Source organism: Eublepharis macularius, chromosome 19 (assembly GCF_028583425.1).
Source record: "Eublepharis macularius isolate TG4126 chromosome 19, MPM_Emac_v1.0, whole genome shotgun sequence".
NCBI lineage: Eukaryota > Metazoa > Chordata > Lepidosauria > Squamata > Eublepharidae > Eublepharis > Eublepharis macularius.
The window spans coordinates 23,254,189-23,275,919 of NC_072808.1; the positions used below are offsets into that span (position 1 = coordinate 23,254,189).

At 49.9% G+C, this 21,731-nt stretch overlaps 1 protein-coding gene across 1 annotated transcript in view; it reads left to right on the top strand.

Annotated features, from left to right (window-relative positions):
- Positions 1 to 9,601: 9,601 nt before the first annotated feature.
- The window catches only part of PNCK (pregnancy up-regulated nonubiquitous CaM kinase), a 31,925-nt gene continuing 19,795 nt past the window's right edge, over positions 9,602 to 21,731 (top strand). Inside the window, exons 1-2 of the mRNA XM_055003743.1 lie at positions 9,602 to 9,737; positions 20,733 to 20,843. Of these exons, the coding sequence (XP_054859718.1) occupies positions 20,767 to 20,843 (77 nt within the window). The 5' untranslated portion in view covers positions 9,602 to 9,737; positions 20,733 to 20,766. The remainder of the gene's footprint in view (positions 9,738 to 20,732; positions 20,844 to 21,731) is intronic.

Sequence of the window (21,731 nt, forward strand, 5' to 3'; positions counted from 1 at the left end):
GCATCTGGCAAGATGGGCACTCTGGTCCGTGAAAGCTGCTGCTGCTGCTGCTGAAAAATTTTTGCTCCTCTTTCAGGTGCCATAAAGACACCTGTTTATTTTGGCTGCAACAGATACAGCTGGAAAAAGGAATAAAATGAAAACGTTTGCTTTTATCTCTGTGTTCTGCTAGAATCTGTTTTCTGCTCCTGCATCTTCTCCCTTTCAAGTACCAAAATGTTTGAAACCAAAATCGGTTAGGGGAGTAGTCAGGAGTCACAGTGAAGGGGGCAGGGTCCCTGACTCCCATTTCCATCTCAGTATCCTTGTGCAAAATGGAGTGATGCTGCTTGTGTGTTTGTGTGTGTCCTGCCATACCCTCAAGATCACAGCTCTTCCATTCTGTGTTACAATGTCTGCCACTCCTTAGGATTATAACCATTATTTCTGGATTCAAATCCCCATGGCTATTTTCACGTCTTACTGGCTGCGCAAAATCGTGCAAAACTCCTGGAACGACGGCGTCTTCCCGGCATGATTTCCCGTCGTGACTCGAGTCATTCGCACCACAAACTGGAGTCGATGGGAAATCGCTCCAGGGAGACACCGTCGTTCAGGAGTTTGCACGGCCGGTAAGAAGTGTGAAAATGGCTCATGTCATCCCGACAGTGAAAGGCATTAAAACGTCCCATTTGCTTCCGCTCTTGAATCACCCTCAACTGCAGATGCAACAGGATGAGGAATACCATGTGAGCCTTGTTGAATTAGACCTTCAAGTTTCACATCTGGATTCTAACAGCTGCCAATCATATCCCTTGGGGATAATCACCAAGAAGACATCAGCCCACTGTCCCAGTACCTGATCTTCAAAGCTATGGTGATCGAATATGGCGGTTCCATTTAGCTCTCGTCAATTAACATTGATCGAATGAGTCAGAATTAACTTGTTTAGGCTGCATGAAAAAATGAAAAAGATTCATGCTTGTCATTTTTTCAAGCTATCTAAGCAAGTGGCTATCTTCACGTTTTTGGGCGGGGGCAAGGATTTCCTGTGCTGCTGATATATTGCATGAAGAAGCATTTTCTTCTGTCTGCCAGGGCTTTTTCTCCAGCTGGAACGCGGGGGAACGGAGTTCCAGCACCTCTTGAAAATGGTCACATGGCTGGTGGCCCCGCCCCCTGATCTCCAGACAGAGGGGAGTTGAGATTGCCCTCCGCGCTGCCGAGCACCGCCAAGCTAAACTCCCCTCTGTCTGGAGATCAGGGGGCGGGGCCACCAGCCATGTGACCATTTTCGCCAAGGGCGATTTAAACTTTTAAAAACTCCCCCCTTGTTCCAGCTGACCCGAAGTGACGTCATTGGCCCTGGGAGCATGCACGCACTTTGAGCACGCACATGTGGTACCAGGGGCACCACCTCCCACCAAGAGTTGCCCCCTGTGCTGGCAACCCACTGAGTTCCACCACCTCTTTTCCCAGAAAAAAAGCCCTGCTGTCTGCTCTGAATTTAAAGCCACTCAGTTTAATTGACTGATCAATTGAATCTGCTATTAAGAAAGAGGATGAAAAATGTCTCTGCCCGTGAATCATAATTTTGTAAAATTCCATCCTGGCCTATCCTCACTTCCCCCAGCCCAAAATATACAGAAATGGATAGCCACAATGGATTTGGAACACTTTCCCCCCAAAGTATGGCTAAATAAAGCATTTTTAGCATAGTAAAAAGGTAAGTAAAGGGGAATCGTTTTCTTTTTTCTATACCAAAGATATAGCCTTTCTTTGGAGGAAATGTATTCTAATTCCATTTTGGTCACCCTCTTCTATATCTTTTTGGCTGCAGGAATTTTAACTAGAATTTTCAGCATTTGGGGGGGGGCAGTGTTTGTAAAAAGATAGCTGTTTTTAAACCTTGCTCTCGAACACTGGAATATCAGAATGAAATTTAGTACTGAAGTTGAAGATACAAATCTAGGTTTTGAATTCCGCTTGAACTGCCAAACCCCTTTTTAAAGGGTGGGGGAAGTGGCAAACCATAGTTCAAGAAGGCCATAGCATTAAAATCACAGAGTTGGAAGGAGCCATACAGACCTTCTCGTCCAACCCAATGCAGGATGAGCCTAAAGCATCTCTGACAAGTATTCATCCAGCCTCTTCTTGAAAACTGCGAGTGAAGGGGAGCTCACCACCTCCCTAGGCAGCTGATTCCACTTTTGAACTACTCTGACCGTGAAAAAGTTTCCTAATATCCAGCTGGTACCTTTCTGCTTCGGGCCCTACCCTCTGCTGCCAACTGGAATAGCTCCCTGCCCTCCTCCAAATGACAGCCTTTCAAATACTTAAAGAGAGCAATCATGTCCCCCCTCAATCTCCTCCAAACTAAACATTCCCAAGGCCCTCAGCCTTTCCTCGTGGGGCTCAGTCTCCAGACCCCTGATCATCCTCGTCGCTCTCTTCTGCACTCTTTCAATTTTATCCACCTCCTTTTGGAAGTGAGGCCTCCAGAACTGCACACAATACTCCGGCCTGACCAAGACAGTATAGAGAGGGACTATGACCTCCTGTGATTTCAATGCAATGGCCCTTTTGATACAACCCAGGATTGAATTGGCCTTTTTTGCCACCGCATCACACTGACTGCTCATATTTAGTTTACAGTCCACTCTTACCCCAAGATCCCTTTCACATACACTACTGCCCAGAAGTGTATCCCCCATCTATTATTTGTGCTTCACATTTTTTTGGCCCATATGTAATACTGTACACTTATCTCTGTTGAATTGTATCCTGTTCACAACTGCCCACTTTTCCGGAGTATTCAGGTCTTGTTGAACTTTAACTCTATCTTCTTGGGTGTTTGCCACTCCTCCCAATTTGGTATCATCAGCAAATTTAACGAGTAGCCTGTTTACCCCTTCATCCAGGCTACTCACCCAAAATGATAGATGGTGTGCATATCTGGGACGCTATTTTATATTGCAAGTCCCTCACTCATTTCAGGAATGATTTGGAACATGCTCTAACGTGCCATCTCCTTCTAAGACAAGATGTAGGAATGAAATGTGATGATATGGCATAATTTACGATATGGTTTCTCTGAAATGCAAACACCTGCTCAAAGCTGGCACCCCCTTGGGTGGGGGGAGGAAAGCAGATTGCAATACTAGCTGTGAAATTCAAGATCCGAAACAAGGCGACTCGAACGCTGTGCTTTCCCTGTGAAAGAGTAGTCAGGGTAAATAACCTGCATGGAATGATCTTGGGTACTATTCCTGGATGATCGGCCATTGCCAGCCCAGGCCGCCTCACAGGGCAGAGGGAATACGGGGCATGTGAATGCACGGGCATCATCCGTTCCTCCGGGCCTCTGCCCAGCAGCACTGGCCTTCACAATGAGGCAACTTACTGCATAAGCCACCCAGTCTTCTGAAATGAAAAGGAGTTGCCTCTTAACCCCAACCTGGCAGAGGTTGCTTTGCCCACTTGCCCATCTTCTAGAGAAGGAGAAAACATACAGTTGCCAACATGAGGCCTGGCAGGCGTTCAGGGTGGGTGGGATGTTTGGCCCCCTTGCCAGAAGGGCACGAGGCCCCCCTCAGCTGTTTCTTCTTTTAACCTGTCACCTGGGGTGCAAAGACAAAATTGGGGCGGGTCACTCTCCGAGCCCTGCCAAAATACTGTGCACTGTCCCTGCATTAGGAATCTACCACAGAGCCATAAAAACCACTTGGTCCTTTCCCCGGAACCTGGCTCCAACCCAGTTACCAGAACTCATGACAGAAAGAGCTGGGAATTAGGCACGTGTCTTTCACTGATCGTAAAATGGAAAGTGAGGCCAGTGGTTTGCAACACAACTTGCAAAAATATGCTTCAAATAACAGACACAACCCTTTTCACCCATGTCCTGCCCCACCCTCCTGTCCCCTCCTGTCCTCTCTTGTACTGGTGACTTTAGAATGCAAACTCCTCAATTCTATTTGCTTCTGCTGCTCTGTGAACTCTACACTGGTAGTGTGTAACTTAAGAATACCGAGGCCGCCTCATACAAAGAGAATGCCCCCACCCCCCATTATCCCACACTTTGCCCCACTGAGACTAGAAAGCCCCACTAGCCCACGTGCTTCCCACCCCCTGCCACCCCCCCCCCCCAGGCTCCTTATCCCATTCCAGTTTCTCATTTCCCTTTACACGGCTGAAAAGGTCACAGCCTCTGTGGAATATCATCTCTGAGCATGAAGACACAAGTTTTACAGCTGCTGCGTGACTAACTGACCCCCTACGGAGGAAAAGTCACCAGATGGTGAGTCGGGTTCCTTCCACTGAAAACCAGAGCGGATGAGCAATTTTGCAAAAAATGGATGGATGGGGAGGGGGGAAGGGGAATGCCATGCTGTCTCCGAAGGAGGCGTCATTTCCACTGAAAATCACAGAAAGTATTTTGGGGTTGGCATTTTGAGTTTGGCATGGAAGTTTGCCAGCACCCTAGAGCCATGCTGCTGCTTGGGCAGAGCAACATACTGACTGCTTTTTAGGAAAGGGCATTCACTGGAGGGGGTGTGGAGGGAGATAAGAAGCAAAGTGCCGTGGGGAAGCCTCATGCTCTGCAACCTACTGCTTGTGTGAACCTGGCCATGACACTTGGTCTCTCCAGGCCTTCCCCCCCCCCATCTTAATTCTATGAGCCTTTTGTACAGCTTAATGCATTCCCGATCAGGTTTCAGCCTACAGCGTAATTCAGCACAGCCTTCTTCCCCCTTTGTATCCTTGATATATTTTTCAAAAGACAGACAAATCCTGGTTAAGCTGAAGTCTTCCTTACTTCCTTTATATTCCTTTATTTATATTCTGCTTTTCTCCTCAGTGGGGGCCCAAAGCAGCTTACAATGTTGCTCACACTTCTCCATTTCATCCTCACAATGAAAACCCTGTGAAGGCGGTTAGGGTAAGAGTTTGTGACTGGCCTCCCTGGCAGAGCGGGGATTCGAACCTGCGTCTCCCAGATTCTAGTCTAACCTCTACACTACACTGGTTACCAAGCATGTATTCTCAAGCAGGTCCTCTTCCTTCCTTTTTTCTTTCTGTGAGGGTGCCAAGTGTATGGACGAACACACCCTTCTGCCCCAAAGGGTAGTTGAAATGAAGTCTTGATTCCCAGATTTTCTGGGCTGGATATGGACTCTACTGTTTTAAACTAAGGGTGTGGGGCTTCTAGGTTTTATTCCCACCTCTGAAGGGATGTCTCTTTGTTTGTCTGTTTACACCCCTCCTTTCTCCCCCAAGGGGGCCCAAAGCGGCTTACAGCCTTCTCCCCCCCCCCTTCATTTTATTTTCACAATCCCTCTGTGAGGTAGGTTAGACTGAGGGCATGTGAATGGGTCCAAGTCACTCAGTGAGCTTCCACAACCGAGTGGTGATTCGATCCAGGATCTCTCAGATGCTAGTCTGAAACTCTTAACTACTGCCCCACGTATATGTCAGAGCCCTAGCTCAATTTTTAAAGAAGCAGAGGACACAAATAGAATCCTGTTTCCACACACAGCATCTAATTAACCTGCGGAATGTACTGCCACATGACAATTGTCGCAGTGCCGCAGAACCAATGGCAAAAAATTGTGCATGATCATCATTTTGGAGTCTTCTTTACAACCTCCACAAGCAGGATTGTGCTATAGCATTTTAGGGGAGAGGGAGAGGATCAGCAGTTATAACAGGTGATAAAAGGGATGCTTGCAAATCCCTTTAATAATCACAGTATCTCATAGTACGGAGGGCACTTTTGTTCCGATGATGAAAGGCAGCGCGTTGGGTCATACCCACACAGGTTTGGGGTCCCTACATACCCAAAAGATTCTCGAGGCATGCAGGAGAAAATTTAAAAACTGTGAAATTGTATATTAACCAAAAGAAAACGTTAGTTGTTGTCGATTTTCCGGGCTGTATGGCTGTGGTCTTGGCATTGTAGTTCCTGGCGTTCCAAAAGAAAAAGACTCTAAATTATCTACTTGCTGAGGACTGAAAATATACCAGAAGGGAGGGAATATTAATAGCAGCTGAGAATCAGTTCAAGAAAAAAAAAGAAATATGGAAAAACCCAGAGAGCTTAAATAACTCTAAACAGGTGATTTGTGTGTAGGGGGGAAGGATTTCCAAAATGGTTAGCCCTCCTCATCTATGATTCCTTGCAGGCGTCCTACATGCCAGTCATTAATCTCTCCTGTTACACGTTGCAAACTTCTGGCCCGGTTTCTTTTTCCTCTGAGTTTTCAAATGCTGCCCTCCAAATATTTCCAAAATTACCCTCAGAAGCAAAACAGCTTCTCTCTTCCTAGCAGGACAATCAGTTTCTACTGCCAAGGGGGTTCCAGTGGAAGCCAACTGCCTGCCCCGCCTCCTGCATCATGCACATGGAGGTGGCTCCCTCTGCTGTTACCTCATGGAATTTCACATCAGCTCTGGTATGGGATCTTCAGGTGGAGTTAGGCGATGCTAGGAACTGCAGGGTTTTCTCAGAGGGGTTCTCTTCCCTTCCCTCCCCCCTTAATTGATGAGTCAGCCTTACAAAAATTCTGCAAACTGTCAAGCAGACACCTCTTTTGATGTGCTTTTAGTGGCTGCAGAGGAGGTGTCAGTCAGCAGGACAGACCACGAATTACAGCTGCTTTACTTGACGTTTTTAATCTGCTTTGTACTTTTGTATTTGTGGGTTTCTAAAAAGAGATTTGAGGTGGTTCTTTAACGATGTCACCTGCAGTCCTGTACATAAAGAGGAAAGCAAGATACAAGTATTTTAAAGTGGGAAAAAGATCCAGAGGAGTTAGCCGTGTTAGTTTGCAGTAGCAAAATAGCAGAGTCCAGTAGCACTATATTGTCGAAGGCTTTCACGGCCGGAGAACGATGATTGTTGTGGATTTTCCGGGCTGTATAGCCGTGGTCTTGGCATTGTAGTTCCTGACGTTTCGCCAGCAGCTGTGGCTGGCATCTTCAGAAGTGTAGTCCAGTAGCACCTTTAAGACTAACCAACTTTATTGTAGCATAAGCTTTCGAAAGCCACAGCTCTCTTCGTCAGATGAGAGACAGCTAAATGGAACCTCCACGCTCAGGGGAAGTGTATCTTTGAAAACCCGTTTTTTTGTGGAGCGGGGTGGGGTGGAGGGGACAATAGGACAACAGGCCTTCATGCAGCATCGGCCTGTTGAGACTTCTTAGGTTCTTATGAATCTCACCAGCTGCATTGAGCGAAAAAACAGACAGTACACCGCATAGTGCACTCAGCCACAAGACCAGGGCTTTTTTTCAGCTGGAACCCGGTGGAATGGAGTTCCGGAACCTCTTGAAAATGGTCACATGGCTGGTGGCCCCGCCCCCTGATCTCCAGACAGAGGGGAGTTGAGATTGCCCTCCGCGCCATGCGGCGCGGAGGGCAATCTCAACTCCCCTCTGTCTGGAGATCAGGGGGTGGGGCCACCAGCCATGTGACCATTTTCGCCGATGGCAATTTAAACTTTTAAAAACTCCGCCCCTTGTTCCAGCGGACCCAAACATCATTGGCCCTGGGAGCGTGCATGCACTTTGCGCGTGCACATGTGGTACCAGGGGTACCACCTCCCGCCAAGAGTTGCCCTGTGCTGGCAACCCACTGAGTTCCACCACCTCTTTTCCCAGAAAAAAAGCCCTGCTCAAGATTGATCGTGATGCACCCTCCCCCCCCCACACCGAGATCTACATTTCAGAGTTATGGGAGTAATGGCTCAGCTGGACTGCAAGGGTGTTCATTCAGGACACTTTAAAAAGGTTTACCTAGAAGCTCCCCACGAGGAAGATGAGGCCAGCTAGCAGAGAACTGGGTTTGTCCCTCAAGGGGACCATTGGGGCATAGAGACTTATCTAGGCAACAGGTTGATACTTTGTAATACAGAGAGAAGTCTCTGTATCACTGACTTCTCCTTCTTTCTTAGGATAGGGTTGCCAACTGATCAGGTTCAACAAAACCTGTCCGGTCTGCTCTTGTATGGGAAAGAGGAGCATCATATGCTTGGAACGCATGGGAATGAACAGTGCCGCTGCCAACATCAGTGTGATGTTAGTGGCACAGACACCAGTTGAAAAGTTGGCAATGTGTCGAGACCCAGTGCCTACTGGTGATGACCACCATCTCTGCTCCTCGCCCGAGCCCCAGTCTTAGCTTTGCCAGTCTTTCTTCCTGGCAGCTCCCTTCGCTTTTCACAGATGAAAGCTATTTCATTGCTGCGACACTGGCTAAATTTCTGCTTGTTGTGAAGCAGTAAAAGACACAGGGGCTGTGACTAACTAGGAAGCCTGTTGTGTATGTAGGGTGCCCAGCCACTTGTGATGCAGATCTTGCCCCCTCTGCCCTTACCAGCTGCACGGTGTTCAACAGGTGTAGCTTTCTCCCGCTCACAGAAGTTGGCAGATTATGATTTTTCTCTGTGAGAAGCAATTGTGTGCAGGAAGAAGCCTGCAGCCTAGATGCAGCCTGCGACGTGTCCCAAGAATCGAGATGCCCTCCAGTAGGAGTGGCAACGATGGCTCATGCACACGTGCGAAGCATCACTTGACCGGGCAGTCAAGGGGGGAGGGCCACCGGCCCGTGTCCAGCCTGGCCTGCGGGATGCAAATCGCCCTCTAGCGTCGCCCGGTAGCAAAGCCTTTGCTTCTTCCCCGTGTCCCAAATCGCTTCCTTCCTCCCCCTCCGGCCCCAACCTGGGGGGGGGTCCTATCAGCAGCAACTGGCCCCTTCCTTACTCCTAGGAATCCCTCGCCTTGGAAGGAAGGCCTGGCAAAGGATTCTGAGGTGGTCACCCCCCTGTTTGCGAAATACAGAAGGGTCCCCAGTGGGTCCGTCTTGCCTAGGGTTGCCAGCTCCAAGTTGGGAAATTCCTGGAGATCTGGGGGGTGAAACCTGGAGAAACCTGGAGAAAGTGGGGTTTGGGGAGGGAAAGGACCTTGGCATGGCATAATTCCATAGAGTCCACCCCCCCCCCAAAGTAGCCATTTTCTCCAGGTGAACTGATCCCTGTGGCCTGGAGACCATAGAATCATAGAATAGAATCATAGAGTTGGAAGGGGCCATACAGACCATCTAATCCAACCTCCTGCCCAGTGCAGGATCAGCCTAAAGCATCTCTGACAAGTATTCAGAGATCTGACAAGTATTCAGAGATCTCCCCCCGGAGTTACCAGTTGTAACTCCGGGAGATCTCCAGCCACTACCTGGAGGCTGGCAACCCTAGTCTGGCCCCAGCCCCATCTCGCGGCCTCTTCCCGCAGAGGCGAGCCAGGCCCTCCCGAGGGACCAGCAGCTGCAACCCCTCCCCCGGCCGGCCCCCGCGCGCTGTTTGCCCCCCGACCTGAGCCTTCCAGGCCCGCCTCTACAACAGCCCTGCAAAGCAGGCCGGCGCGGGCCGCGGGCCGCGGAGCGCAGGGGAGGCTGCCTCCCGCCCTCTCCCCGCCTGGCTGCGATTGCCTTACAAGGCAGGCCGGCGAGCCGCGGGGTGGGTGGAGTGAGCCGGGCGCCGGGGCGGGGGGCGCCGCGGGCGGAGTCCGGAGGGCGCGCGCCGCCGCCTGCAGCAGGTAGGCAGGGGGCCGGGGCGCCCGGGGGCGGAGGCGGCGGCGTGCGCTCGCTCGCTCGCCCGCCCGCCCGCGCAGCCCCCGCCCGCCGCTCTCCTGCCGCACGCGGACGCCCCGCGAATGCCAACGAGCGCGGCTGGCGGCGGACGGCGCGGCGCGGCGCTGGCGGAGAGGTAGGGAGCCGGCGGCGGCGGGGAGGCCGGGGCGGGCGGGCCTGCGGGGCGTCCAAAGCGGCTGCTCTTCCCGGCACGGGGGCTTCTGCAGGCTGACGCGCGGGGCGATGCGGGCCCCGGGTCTCCCCGGCCTCCACCGCTCTGCGCGCCCCGCCGCCGGCATCTGTGCCGACCCCATCCGCGTGTGGTCCCGCTTCCTTCCTTCCACCCGTCTATCCCTCCGCCCTGACCTGGATCCTAAGCCCAGGTGAGCCTCATCTCCTCAGATCTCAGAAGCGAAGCAGGTTCAGCCTTGGTTAGTAACCGGATGGGAGACCTCCAGCGAAGACCAGGGGGCAACGGGAAGCCCCCTCTCTGACTCTCTTGCCATGAAAACCCCACCAGGGGTCGCCATAAGGCAGCCATGACTTGAGGGCACTCTCTGCCACCCTCCACCCATCCGTCAGGTGGCTCCTCTGCCCCCATCAAGCCTCTTTGCTCAGAAACTTGCCTCTCTCCTCTCCACCTGATGCCCCCACCCAAACCCAGTCCTCGGGCCTCCCATTCCCATCCTGCACCTGCCCCCCCTTTCTGCCCCCATTTCTCCCCCGGCCCCCTATTCGTGCCTGTTTCTACCATTCAGACCTTCCTGTCTGGCTCGGCAATATCAGATTTTTGTCATCACAATCCAGGACCATGCACGCACACAACTCGCTCGCTCTCAGCCACAGACACCTGATAATTTGTATGCCACAGATTCAAGGGTGTGTCTGATAATCTGTACACACATCATTGATAGGGTGGGCACATAGCACCCACCCCCATTTTCACAATGAAACCTGCGTGCAGTCATCATTCCAGTGGGAGATAATGTATTTCCAATTTATATAACATTTGCTTCTGCCATGTAATTTTCACACGGCCAGAACGTGCTGAAATAAGGGCCTGTAAATCTCATGTGTAATTCTCACACAATTTGATCCCCAGCCAATATAAGAAAAACGCTGCACCACCCTGTACATGCCATCACAATTCAGGTGTATTTTGCACCTCTGTGGCGTGCTGTGCTTGTTCTTAGTGTGGATCTTGTCTAGGAACACACCAAAAAAGTGGTTCAATCGGGCAAAGTATGGAGTAGAGAGGATCTCTGCTCGGTCACGAAACTCTCTGGGTGGCCTTGGAGAAGCTGTATTCTTTCAGCCTACCTGATCCCACAGGCTGGTTGTGAGGACAAATTGTGTGTGCTGCCCTGAGCTCCCTGAAGGGGGATGCAAAGAGCTCAGTAGAAAAGGGTGGTAGAAAGTACTGTCACGTCACAGCCAATTCATGGCGGCCCCTCCTGCGGGTTTTCAAGGCAAGGGGCACTCAGAGATGGTTTGCCCTTGCTTAATGATCCTGGACTTCCTTGGTGGTCTTTCATCCAAGTAACCCTGTTTATCTTCTGAGAGCTGATGAGATCAGCTAGCCTGGGCCATACCGGTCAGGTCAGGTAGAAAACAGCAGTTTGCTAATTCCCACATTCACCCCCTAAGAACTTTGGTCTTCCTCCCATCTGCCAGGATGCTCCGGTGGGTCACGGAGCTCCTCCTGCTGGGTCCAGAGCTGCCATTTTTGCTGGCTTTGGTGGACCCACAGTGTGCATGAGCATACACTGAGTGCAAAAGCACCGTGCCTCTTGGCATGCCTGCCGAGAAGAACAGGAGGACAACAAAGCGGGGCCACTTACGCCATTTCTGCACGGGTTACCTGCCTCGGGTTCAATGCTGTTGGGAAGTGTTTCTTCATGGTACATTCATGCACTTCCCAGGGCATCTCTAGCTTCTTCCAATCTTTGTCAAACCGGTTTAGCTGCAATGTTTTCGGAAAGATCACTGTAGAGCCTGGATGTCTACCATGTAGGTAGGAAAGTTTGGGTTATCCTGCCAATGCAGCAGCCTTGACCCTGTCCTCCTAACAGCTGGTTCTTCCCTCCTCCACAAGGGTTTTGTTTTAAATGGGGAAATTTCATACTGTAATATGTATATACCTTTATAACAATCTAGTTGGTCTTTAAGGTGCTATTGGACCTGCGGCTTGCTCACTTCAGGAGTTCTTAACTTGGGGTCCACCGTCCAAGAGGTCCGTGGATAGATTTCAGGGGGTCTGCGAACTTGGATGGAAAAAATTTACATCCTTATTTTCACGAATCTAACTGAAATCACTTTTTTTTTTTTGCATTTAAAAACATAATTCTGAGAAAGGGTCTATAGGCTTCACTGCACAATGGCACAAAAAAGGGTTAGAACCCCTGTTCGCCCCTTCCATTGAGGAGATAAAAGGGGAAAGACATGCCTCCACAGTGGAAGGGCTTAGAGATTCTTTTTAAAAATGGAAGCTTGGAATTCTCAGATCCTGTTCCACTATGAGCAGAACCACAAGTGACAAAAGGCACAGATTGGACACTTGTCTGCTTCCCTCAAGTTTTGATGGGAAATGTAGGCAACTTGGCGGAATGTTGGACAAGTGACAGTTGAAAAGTCCGTTGGGCAGCAGTCAGAGAGCGAAGCTGCGAGACCAGGATGCCTACATTTCCCATCAAAACTTGAGGGAAGCAGACAAGTGTCCAATCTGTGCCTTTTGTCACTTGTGGTTCTGCTCTTAGACTGTTATAATGGTATATTGAGGTAACAGTATGGGGAAACCCTGGCAGCCCGGGGGCGGGTGGGGGGGAGGAAGGATGGCTGCTGTTTGGGGGACTGGGGCAGGGAAACTGCGAGGAACCTGCCATGTGGAAGCGCGTGTAAATTATGTAGATAGTCTCCCAGTTTGATGATTAAATGTACGCCACAGGTGACACACACACCCAGGCCATCTCACTTGTGCTTGTAAGATCCATGCTGATGCAATAGAAATGATAAGAGACAAATTATAATAACTAGCAAAATGGCTACGATTTTGACAGGTGGATTCTGTGGAGAGATAATTCTTTATTGGAAGGGGAGAGGGGAAGCCGAGCATCTTGAGAGAACCATTTCACATGGTCCAAAGCCCTCCTGCCCTCCTCAGGTCTGGTATTCTGGCTGTTCCGTGCTCAGGACTTAATTCCCAGATGTGCGCTGGCCCAGTTTGGGATTGTGGTATGTGGGGAGAAGGGACTTAAGCCTTACGCACCCTTTTCCCAACCTGAAGCCACTACGTGCCCCTTGGGGGGACCTCATTACTGCACCTGTGTTTCCCCACCAAAGCATCGCAGCTCCCTGGGGCTGTTTCATGGTGGGAAAACGAAACCCGCACTCCCTGCCGGCCACAGAGCCTCTCTGAATCAAGCCTGTGCACCCCAGGGAATTCAGTTCCCAGCAGGGACTTCCCAGACACCTCTGACTGACACACCCAGGCAGGGAGCCGCAGGACTGTTGTCCGTGCATTTGGAGCGATGCCAGAGAGAGCCAGGGTGCCCACTTTTGGGGCTGAGTCTTCTCCGATCCGCACAGCTCCCTCCTATGCTTTGGTTCTTAGCTGCACTAGAACCTGGGCTGGCACCCCCTGGCATATGTGCCAGCCCACAGCCCACCAGGCCATTTGGCTGGGCACGCAGAGGGGTGGTATAGTGTCAGGGGGTGGTATAGTATCTTTGCCCCTTGTTGGTTGTAGTGGGGGCAGAAATGATGGCTTCTTCCCCCACCCCCCTCCCGTGCACTGCTGGCAGGAGTGGGCTGCATTAAGTCGCTGTTCTGGAACTGGGTTTTTATTATAACTGATGCTGTTGTTGTTTTTATTGTGATTTTAATATGTATCGAAATTGTTATAACTCGCCCTGAGCCCGCTTGCGGGGAGGGGGGGCTAGAAGTTTAATAAATGAAATGAAATGCATGGTTCTCTTCTCAGGCAAGCGGGCAGAGTCTCTGTGGCACTGGCAAGCGCTGCTGGGCTGGCAGCAGGAGAGAAGGTGGCCAGTAGGGCTTGTGGCCATCAGCCCCTCCTGGCCTCAGCTGGGTCCAAGGGGAGAGGCCAGAGCTTGGCATGCTCCTGGCACATTTGGCCCAGTTCAGCCCTGGTCTGCCTCCTTCTTGTGCTGGCTGGTACACCACCGTCTTCCCAGGTGAATTCTGCATTTTTTGGTGCTCAGTCCCAATAACAACAACAACAACAACATTTGATTTATATACCGCCCTTCAGGACAACTTAATGCCCACTCAGAGCAGTTTACAAAGGATGCCATTATTATCCCCACAACAAAACACCCTGTGAGGTGGGTGGGGCTGAGAGAGCTCTGAGAGAGCTGTGACTAGCCCAAGGTCACCCAGCTGGCTTCAAGTGGAGGAGTGGGGAATCAAACCCGGCTCTCCAGATTAGAGTCCTGCCGCTCTTAACCACTACACCAAACTGGCTCTCAAAAGGTTGCCCCTCCCTGTACTAAAGTGCAGCCGAGTCTGAAGAATTGGATTTCTAGGGCATGAAAGATTGTTTCCTGAATTTTTGCAAAGAGCAACATCAGCCTCCGGAGGGGCTGGAAAGGATTGCTACATACGTCTGCTCCAGTCCCTGTTTAGGTGTCCCTGTTAGGTGGGCCTGCAGTCGTTGTGTTCACACACACACCCTGCCAATACCAGATGCAGCCTTATCATGAGACAGGCTAAGGCAGCCACCTCAAGCGATGGGTACGGGAGGAAATTAAGGCCAGGGGACAGGAGGATCTGACCCAGAGCTGGTCCAAGGATTTTTTGTGCCCTAGGCTAGGTGGGGAAGCCCCCCCACCCATAATGGTCCTGGAAAAGGACCCTGCCCTCCCAATGGAGGGAGAAAGGGAAGCAACAGGCTTCCCACAGGGCTTCCCCTGAGGCTGCAGCTTTCCAAAACAGACCTGATGCTATGGGGAGGCAAGACTGGTTAGCGCCCCTCTCCCTCCCGCACCCTAGGCGATCAGACTAGGAGCCAAGCTACAAGTGATGCCTGACACAGGTTGGACACTTGTCAGCTTCCCTCAGGTTTTGATGGGAAATGTAGGCATCCTGGTCTTGCAGCTGTAATGGAGAGCCAAGCTGTAAAACCAGGACGCCTACATTTCCCATCCAAACTTGAGGGAAGCTGACAAGCGTCCAACCTGTGTCAGGCGTCACTTGTAGCTTGGCTCTAGGTGTGCCTATTGGATGGGCCAGCCTTGACCTGACCCCTGGGCTCCTGTTCACAGCTTGGGGCTTGTGTGGGAAACTTTCTCCCCGGATTGTTGGTTAAGGGTTGGGGTGGGACTTGCCGTTTGAACTCCCCCAAATGTGTTGGGGTGGCCTTGAGTATGTCTGTGGCCCTCAGGGCAACGCACGGAGAGGTGAGATGTCATTCTGCTTTGGACTGTGTGGGCTGGTGTTGGGGTTGTGCTTTGTGGCCATGGATTTTACTTCTGTTGCAATCCACTTGGGGGCCCTTTTGGGGAGAGAAGCGAGGCAGAATGATTTTTAAACACATCTGTTCAGAAATGGGGAAAATGGTATGCGCAAGGCTTAAATAGGCGTTATGGCACGTCTACATTTCATTCCAGCATAAGCTGTTGTGATCTAGAGGCCGAAGTGCCTTTGAAGAAGTGGGCTTAGTCCATGTGTACTGGCATCAAACGCTGCTAGACGTCAAGGTGTCACCAGACTCTTGTTTGTGCTGCAGTGGACTGGAGTTACATAATGCCTATGCATATCTTTTTGAGTGTTGTGAGACGTATTCAGGGAAAGCCAACTTCTGTGCTCTTGAGGTCCTTCATAAAGGAGTTCAGAGGCTGGAGGTATATTTTCTCAGGCAGCCTATCCAGTTGGAATTGGTTAGCCACCTTAATAAAGCAAGCTGCCACCATCTTAGCAGCAAGATATTCACTGTTCTAAGCCACATGTGATCAAGCACAGCATAAGGTACAGGTTTGCATGCTGCTATCTTACGTATCTATTCCAGGTAAAATACAAACGAGAGACGCAGCATTAAAATATGGAATCTTGCCTTTTCTCACCGCCTGAGAACATTTTATCGCTTTACCATACCAGGCCTAGCTAGGATCCCACCCCCACCAATAAACTGGCAGTCCTCATTCTTGTACAAGTCCCATTCATTGAAATGGGGATTGTGCAGGAGAATTTCCCACTGCAGTCAGCCCTTAAATAGTTACTAGTATCTGACTGAGATGCACTCTCTTATCCTGGAAATTAATTAAAGGAGACCGTCTGTCCAAATAATTACATACTCTTGGCCTGCTGTCTTTTGTGTGTAAATATCAAGTCAGCTTTCTGATTAATGCATAATCTCACATTCTTTTTTTCTTGGCCACTCTTTTATCTTTCGTTGTATCCAGTATTTAGAATATAAAATGTTAATTGGAATTACTGCACATGAATTCCTCATTTTTAACTTCTGTGTGTATCCCAACGTTTTATATTTATATAATACTTCCCCCGCTCCCCGCTCTTCTTGTGCAACCTCCCAGTTTAGGGGTCGGACCAGAAGAGGGAGGGGCCTCAGAAGAAAATAGCGTGTTTTGCTTCTGTGCCTTTAACCACAGTTGTTTTTTGAGAAATCAGCTGGTAAAACATTCTACAGCATGGAAATATGTGTTGAAACTTGCTGCGGTTTGCACATCCAACTGCTGTTAACAACACAGGAGCAGGGGCTTGTAAAAAAGTTGGTAGCCTTGACTGGGAGGTAGCATAGTCCTTCACTGATGTGAACTGGCGAAAACCTAAACAGTTAATATGAAAACACTGTTTAATCTGTCAGGTAATTTTAATAACTTTTAAAGTTAGTGCCAGATGTTCTCCAGTATGGAATATATTTATACCTCACTTTTCTCCCTAACAGTGAACCAAAGTAGTTTACAACACCCTCCCCCCTACTTTGTCTTGCAACAACAACCCTGTGAGGTGGTTAGGCTGACAGAGGGAGTGACGGGCCCAAGTGAGCTTCCATAGACCTCCGAGATTCTGATGTGAAGCGCCACTGCTGCTCGTGATTGAGAATCGATTCTTATGGAACAAGTGGAATGCTGCCTGCGTGCCTGGGTTTTTTTGACATCTTCACAAGCAAAAGGTCAAGGAAGGTTCCTTGTGATTGCAATAGTGCCATGACAAGGAAAAACCAAGTCAGCAAAGCTGTGTCCTATCATGAAGCTGCAGTGCTGGGAAGAACTTGGCCTACTGAATTTCTTCCAGTTGTGCAGGTGTTCATGGCACAGGCGGCGTACCCCGCTCTTTGGGCGTGCTCCATTCTTTTTCCTTTGAAGCCTGATAAGAATGAGCCCCCCACCCACTGGAGAAGAGCTTTTTCTGGTAGCTGTGCTTCCTCAAGGGAGGCCCATGATGGTACCGTTTTGGTACCGCTTTCCCTTTCTGGGCATTCCCCCCCAAAATACAGCGAACTGATGGAGGAAACATATGGAAGCTCTGTTATTGTTGCTGCGCTTCAGCACTGGGGAAGCCACAAGTGTGATAAACTGGTGAAGTCCCTCATTTCTGTCTGCCAACCCCAACCCAGTTTTGGTGCTTCTTGGCTGGGTGGAGGCAAAAAGCTGCCAATGAAATTCACACTCTAGACTCTTTGGAGCATTTAGGACCAGATGAGTCTTGCTCATCTGACTTTAATAATGCAATGCTAATAATGCAAATTGTTCTAATAATAATAAAACATTTTAGTTAAGGCATTCACTTAATTGTTTATACCAACAACCAGTGCACAGTTGCCCTGTCAGCAGCTGGGTTTTTGGAGTTGCCAATTTTGAAAAGGGATCTGGAGAGGGGGTGGGCCGAGGAGCTGGCTTCCGTCCGTTCAGAGTCCCCTATAGCTGAGGGCTGTTCTCTACAGCTGCTGCCCCTTACCGGTCTTTCCTCTCTGAGCTGGCAATTGGAGGCCAGGTATCTCCTGCCACTGCTCCTAATGTGGGGTCACTTACACCCATGCTTTTTGCTGCAGCTTGCCCCCCTAACCACAGTGGTTTTCCTCGTGGTACCATTTTCCTTGTCTTATGTTTCTTTGGTTTCCTTAGGGTTTCATTCTCCGTGCATTCTCAAACCACCTTTGATCCAAAGTTTCCTGCGAGTATACAGCTGAGCTGAAGCACTTTCTCTTACGCAAGGGAAGGTTTCCTGTGGTTCAAAAGGTGCTGCCTAGTTTGGTACCGTTTTCCCCTTCTTGGCATTCCCCCGCCCCCAAATACAGCGAACTGATGGAGGAAACATATGGAAGCTCTGTTGTTGTTGCTGCGCTTCAGCACTGGGGAAGCCACAAGGCAGTACAGTCATGTGTCAGACCCTACAGAGAAAAGGAGGACCCTGAGGAAAAAACGTCCGAGGTCTGAAGCATACCTGTGGACATGTGTGAGAGGGACCTAAAATGATACCTCTGAAGGGGAGCTGTAGCTCTAGAATTTACCTCCTCTGACCTGAAAGCTGTTCACAGCAGATATATTCGCTGTCTTTACTGGCGAGTGAAGCCTCTCTGCCCACGCTTCCTTGGGGATTTTACATGCCACCTCAGTAGGCTGCTCACAAGGTAAAAAGAATACATTAAAATAATAACAAACAAGCAACATAAGAATTAATCAATATTAAAACAACCCAGAGCCGTAAAACCAGCATAACATGACATTCTGCAGCCTAAAGTGATATTTATAAAATAGGCCTCAGGTGAGAAACAGACCGTTCAAAACAGCTACCTACCTGGAGATCCAGAGGGATCCTATCAGGCTCTTCTGACATTGCTGTTTTTGAACACTTACCTTATACTGACCATCCTGTTGGCATCACCACATATTTGGAGTGTGAGGACATGAGGAAGAATCATTCCAAGAACTGTCATTACTCCAGCAAATTTGTATAGGAAGTTATAGAATTATCATTGTCTCTTTGCAGCTATTATGGGATATATGTGTGTATTTATGTAATTGTATATGTACACATTGTAAAAATTTGACTAATTGTATATCTTTTATTCACATGGTGAGCAAGACATGAATAATAATATTTTGAGTAAATAATTTATTGATTTATTGGGTTCCTAGGGCATCTTGCCCTTGGTGGTAATTGGCTTTGTTGGGACCCTTTTCTCTTTGTGTGGCTGTCGGGTGTTAAGGTTGCCAGGTCCAGGTTGGGAAATTCCTGGAGAATTTAGGGGCAGAGCCTGAAGAGGGTGGGGTTTGGGGAGGGGAGGGGCCTCAGGGTATAATGCCATGTTCACCCTTCTTAGCAGCAATTTTCTTCAGGAGAACTGGGCCGTTTCCACACGTCTTCTGCCGGAACATCGTAGAAGACAGAGTCTTTGTGTGCGAAATTGCACCAGGAAGACGCTGTCATCGCGGAAGACAGCGTCTTGTCACGTGAAATCGCGCCACGGAGACGTGATTTCGTGCAAAAATCCCGGATGACAGCGTCTTCCCAGCACGATTTCGCGCGAGAAGACGCTGTCTTCCACGATGTTCTGGCAGAAGGTAAGACGTGTGGAAACGGCCCTGGTCTCTGTTTGCCTGGAGATCAGTTGTAATTCTGGGAGATCTCCAGCTACCACTTGGAGGCTGGCAACCCTACCTGGTGCCCAAAGGATCCTAAATAATGATTCAGGCAGGTAGGCCTCAATGGGGAGGGTATTTCAAAGGCAAGGGGCCATCACTGCAAAAGCTCTGTCTCTGGTAACCCCCAACCTCTGCAGGTGGCAGCACAGGGGGCATATAAATTGGCAAAATGGAGATCTCCCAGATCTCCAGGCCCCATTGGGAGGGTGGCAGCCCTACTAACAGCCCAGACTAGCCTCCTCCTGTCGGATCTCAGAACCTCAGTGGGGTTGGCCCTGGCTGGTGCAGGAGGCCATCAGGGAAGACTGGGCCTGCTGTGCCGGGAAAAGCAATGGCGCATCACCTTTGGCCGTCTCTTGCCTTGGAATCTCCATGAAGTTCCACCGGATGTCGCCATGAGTTGGTTGTGACTCGAAAGTACGCTTTACCTTTTTGTGGGGGAGAAATTTGTGACGGACTGTGCCCTTTCCTGTCTGTCCAGTACCTGTTTTTCCTGGCTTTCCTCCAACGTGCTCAGGGCAACGTACATGTTGCTGCTTTATGTTATCCGTCCAACTGTAAGAAATCAGCACAGTTATTTAGTTATTGTGCATTGGAAGTAATGAGAATTGACACACACTCCAGTGTAGCTCTGTAAGAATGCTTTACTGAGAGGATAAAATAGGGTTACTTTGGAAGAAAATAATAAATTGCTAATAGGCTACATCTTGCTAGTTTAGATAGAGAACTGAGAGAAGACTGAACTGGGACAAAGAGCAATAAAACTTCAGTATATAGCATGACTTAATTGCCCCCTCAATAAACAAGTTGCCCAATAGAAAATCCTAATTCTACTTCATTGTGCTTAGAGACTCGAAGTCCTAATGGTTACATGCAAAGTAAGTTTACTAATTAAGTAGGTAACACAAACAGTTTAACTCATTCATGACTGAAATGGAAACGCTTGCAAATTCCCCACAACAACCTTGTGAGGTGAGTTAGGCTGAGCAAGTGACAGGCTCAGCGTCAGTCACTCAGCAACGTGGCCAAGTGGTGACTGGAACCTGGCTCTCCCAGGTTCCGATCTGACGCTAACCATGGCCGTTTTCACGTGACTTACCGGCCATGCAAAATTGCACAAAACTCCTGGAACGACGACGTCTTCCGGGTGCAATTTCCCGTCATGACTCCAGTAAGTCATGACTGGAAATCACGCCAGGAAGACGCTGTCGTTCCGGGAGCTTTGCACGATTTTGCGCAGCCGGTAAGTCACGTGAAAACGGCCCATGTGACGGAACACTAGATTGTGCCCAGTGTCGATGCATGTGTGTGTGTGGAAATCCTGCTTCAGGCACCAAAATGTCCTCAGTCCAGCTTCGTTGGGTTGATTTTTCAGTAGCTCATCACATAGGCATAACTGGGATGTTTTCTCTCCAAGATGTCATGGGAATGGGCTGACCCCATTCTACTTAAGCAAGCAAGCATGTGTGTGACATCCCTCCTCCTTGTTCCCACATCTCTGCCCACAGCTCATCTTGCATTGCTCAGCCGTAGCTGTCCAAGATGCCGCTTGGGAAAGGCTGGAAGAAAAAAGTGGAGGACATCACCGCTGTCTATGACATCAAAGAGAAGCTGGGCGCGTAAGTGAACTTCAAAGAGCACTCCGGGCATTGCTATTGGCGGGGCAGGGGCAGCTGCACTGGCAGTCAGGGCCTGGCAGTGTCCCTGGAGAGGCAGTTGCCCTGCTTTCCAAGCTGCCCTCCCCGCCGGGGCCCCTCTTTTCCAGCATGAAAGACTCCCCCCCCACACACACACACTGTCCTCCCTCATTGTGTATCGAATCTGACCGAAGCTGTAATTTCCCACCCCAGCTGAGCTTCAGTATTAGGCAAGGGGGTGGGTGGGAATGCATGGTGTTCAATACAGCAGCATGCACAAAATAAGCTTTTCCCATGCGGAGAAACAAGAGTATGTGCAGATTTGAGCAGCTGGGGCTTGCTTGGAGACTGTGCGTGGCTCCCCAGGTCTGCTCCCTAGGACTTCCCCAGCCTTCAGAGCCCCAGCCTGGCCTGCTGTAGCGGTGGGGATGGATGTGCTCCCCCCCACTGATGCCTCTTTCTGCAGAGAAACCTCAGGAATGCTGCAGCATGATGCGCTGTATTTGCATGCTCTCCTCTCATTGGCTGAGGGGCACTCCCAGACATATCTGACGTGTATGGGCCAATAATAGCCCAAGAGTCCAGGGAATGGGTGGGGGGGGGGGGGAGAAGGAAGAACCACTAATGGCATAACCCTTTCCTGACCATGGCCACAAATCCTGAATTCTTTAATTTGGAAAGGGGAGGTGCAAGGTGGGGTGGGAAGAAAGGAACGGGCAAATGCATGCACTTTCAGGAGGTCATGGAACCGGGTCAGTTTTTAAAAAAGGTATTCTGGAGTATGAATCAGGGCCCTCCCCAATAAAGATTTCTACTTAAGCAAGCAAGTTCCAGTTCACACATGCATGCTTGTCGGTGGATGGTTTTCTA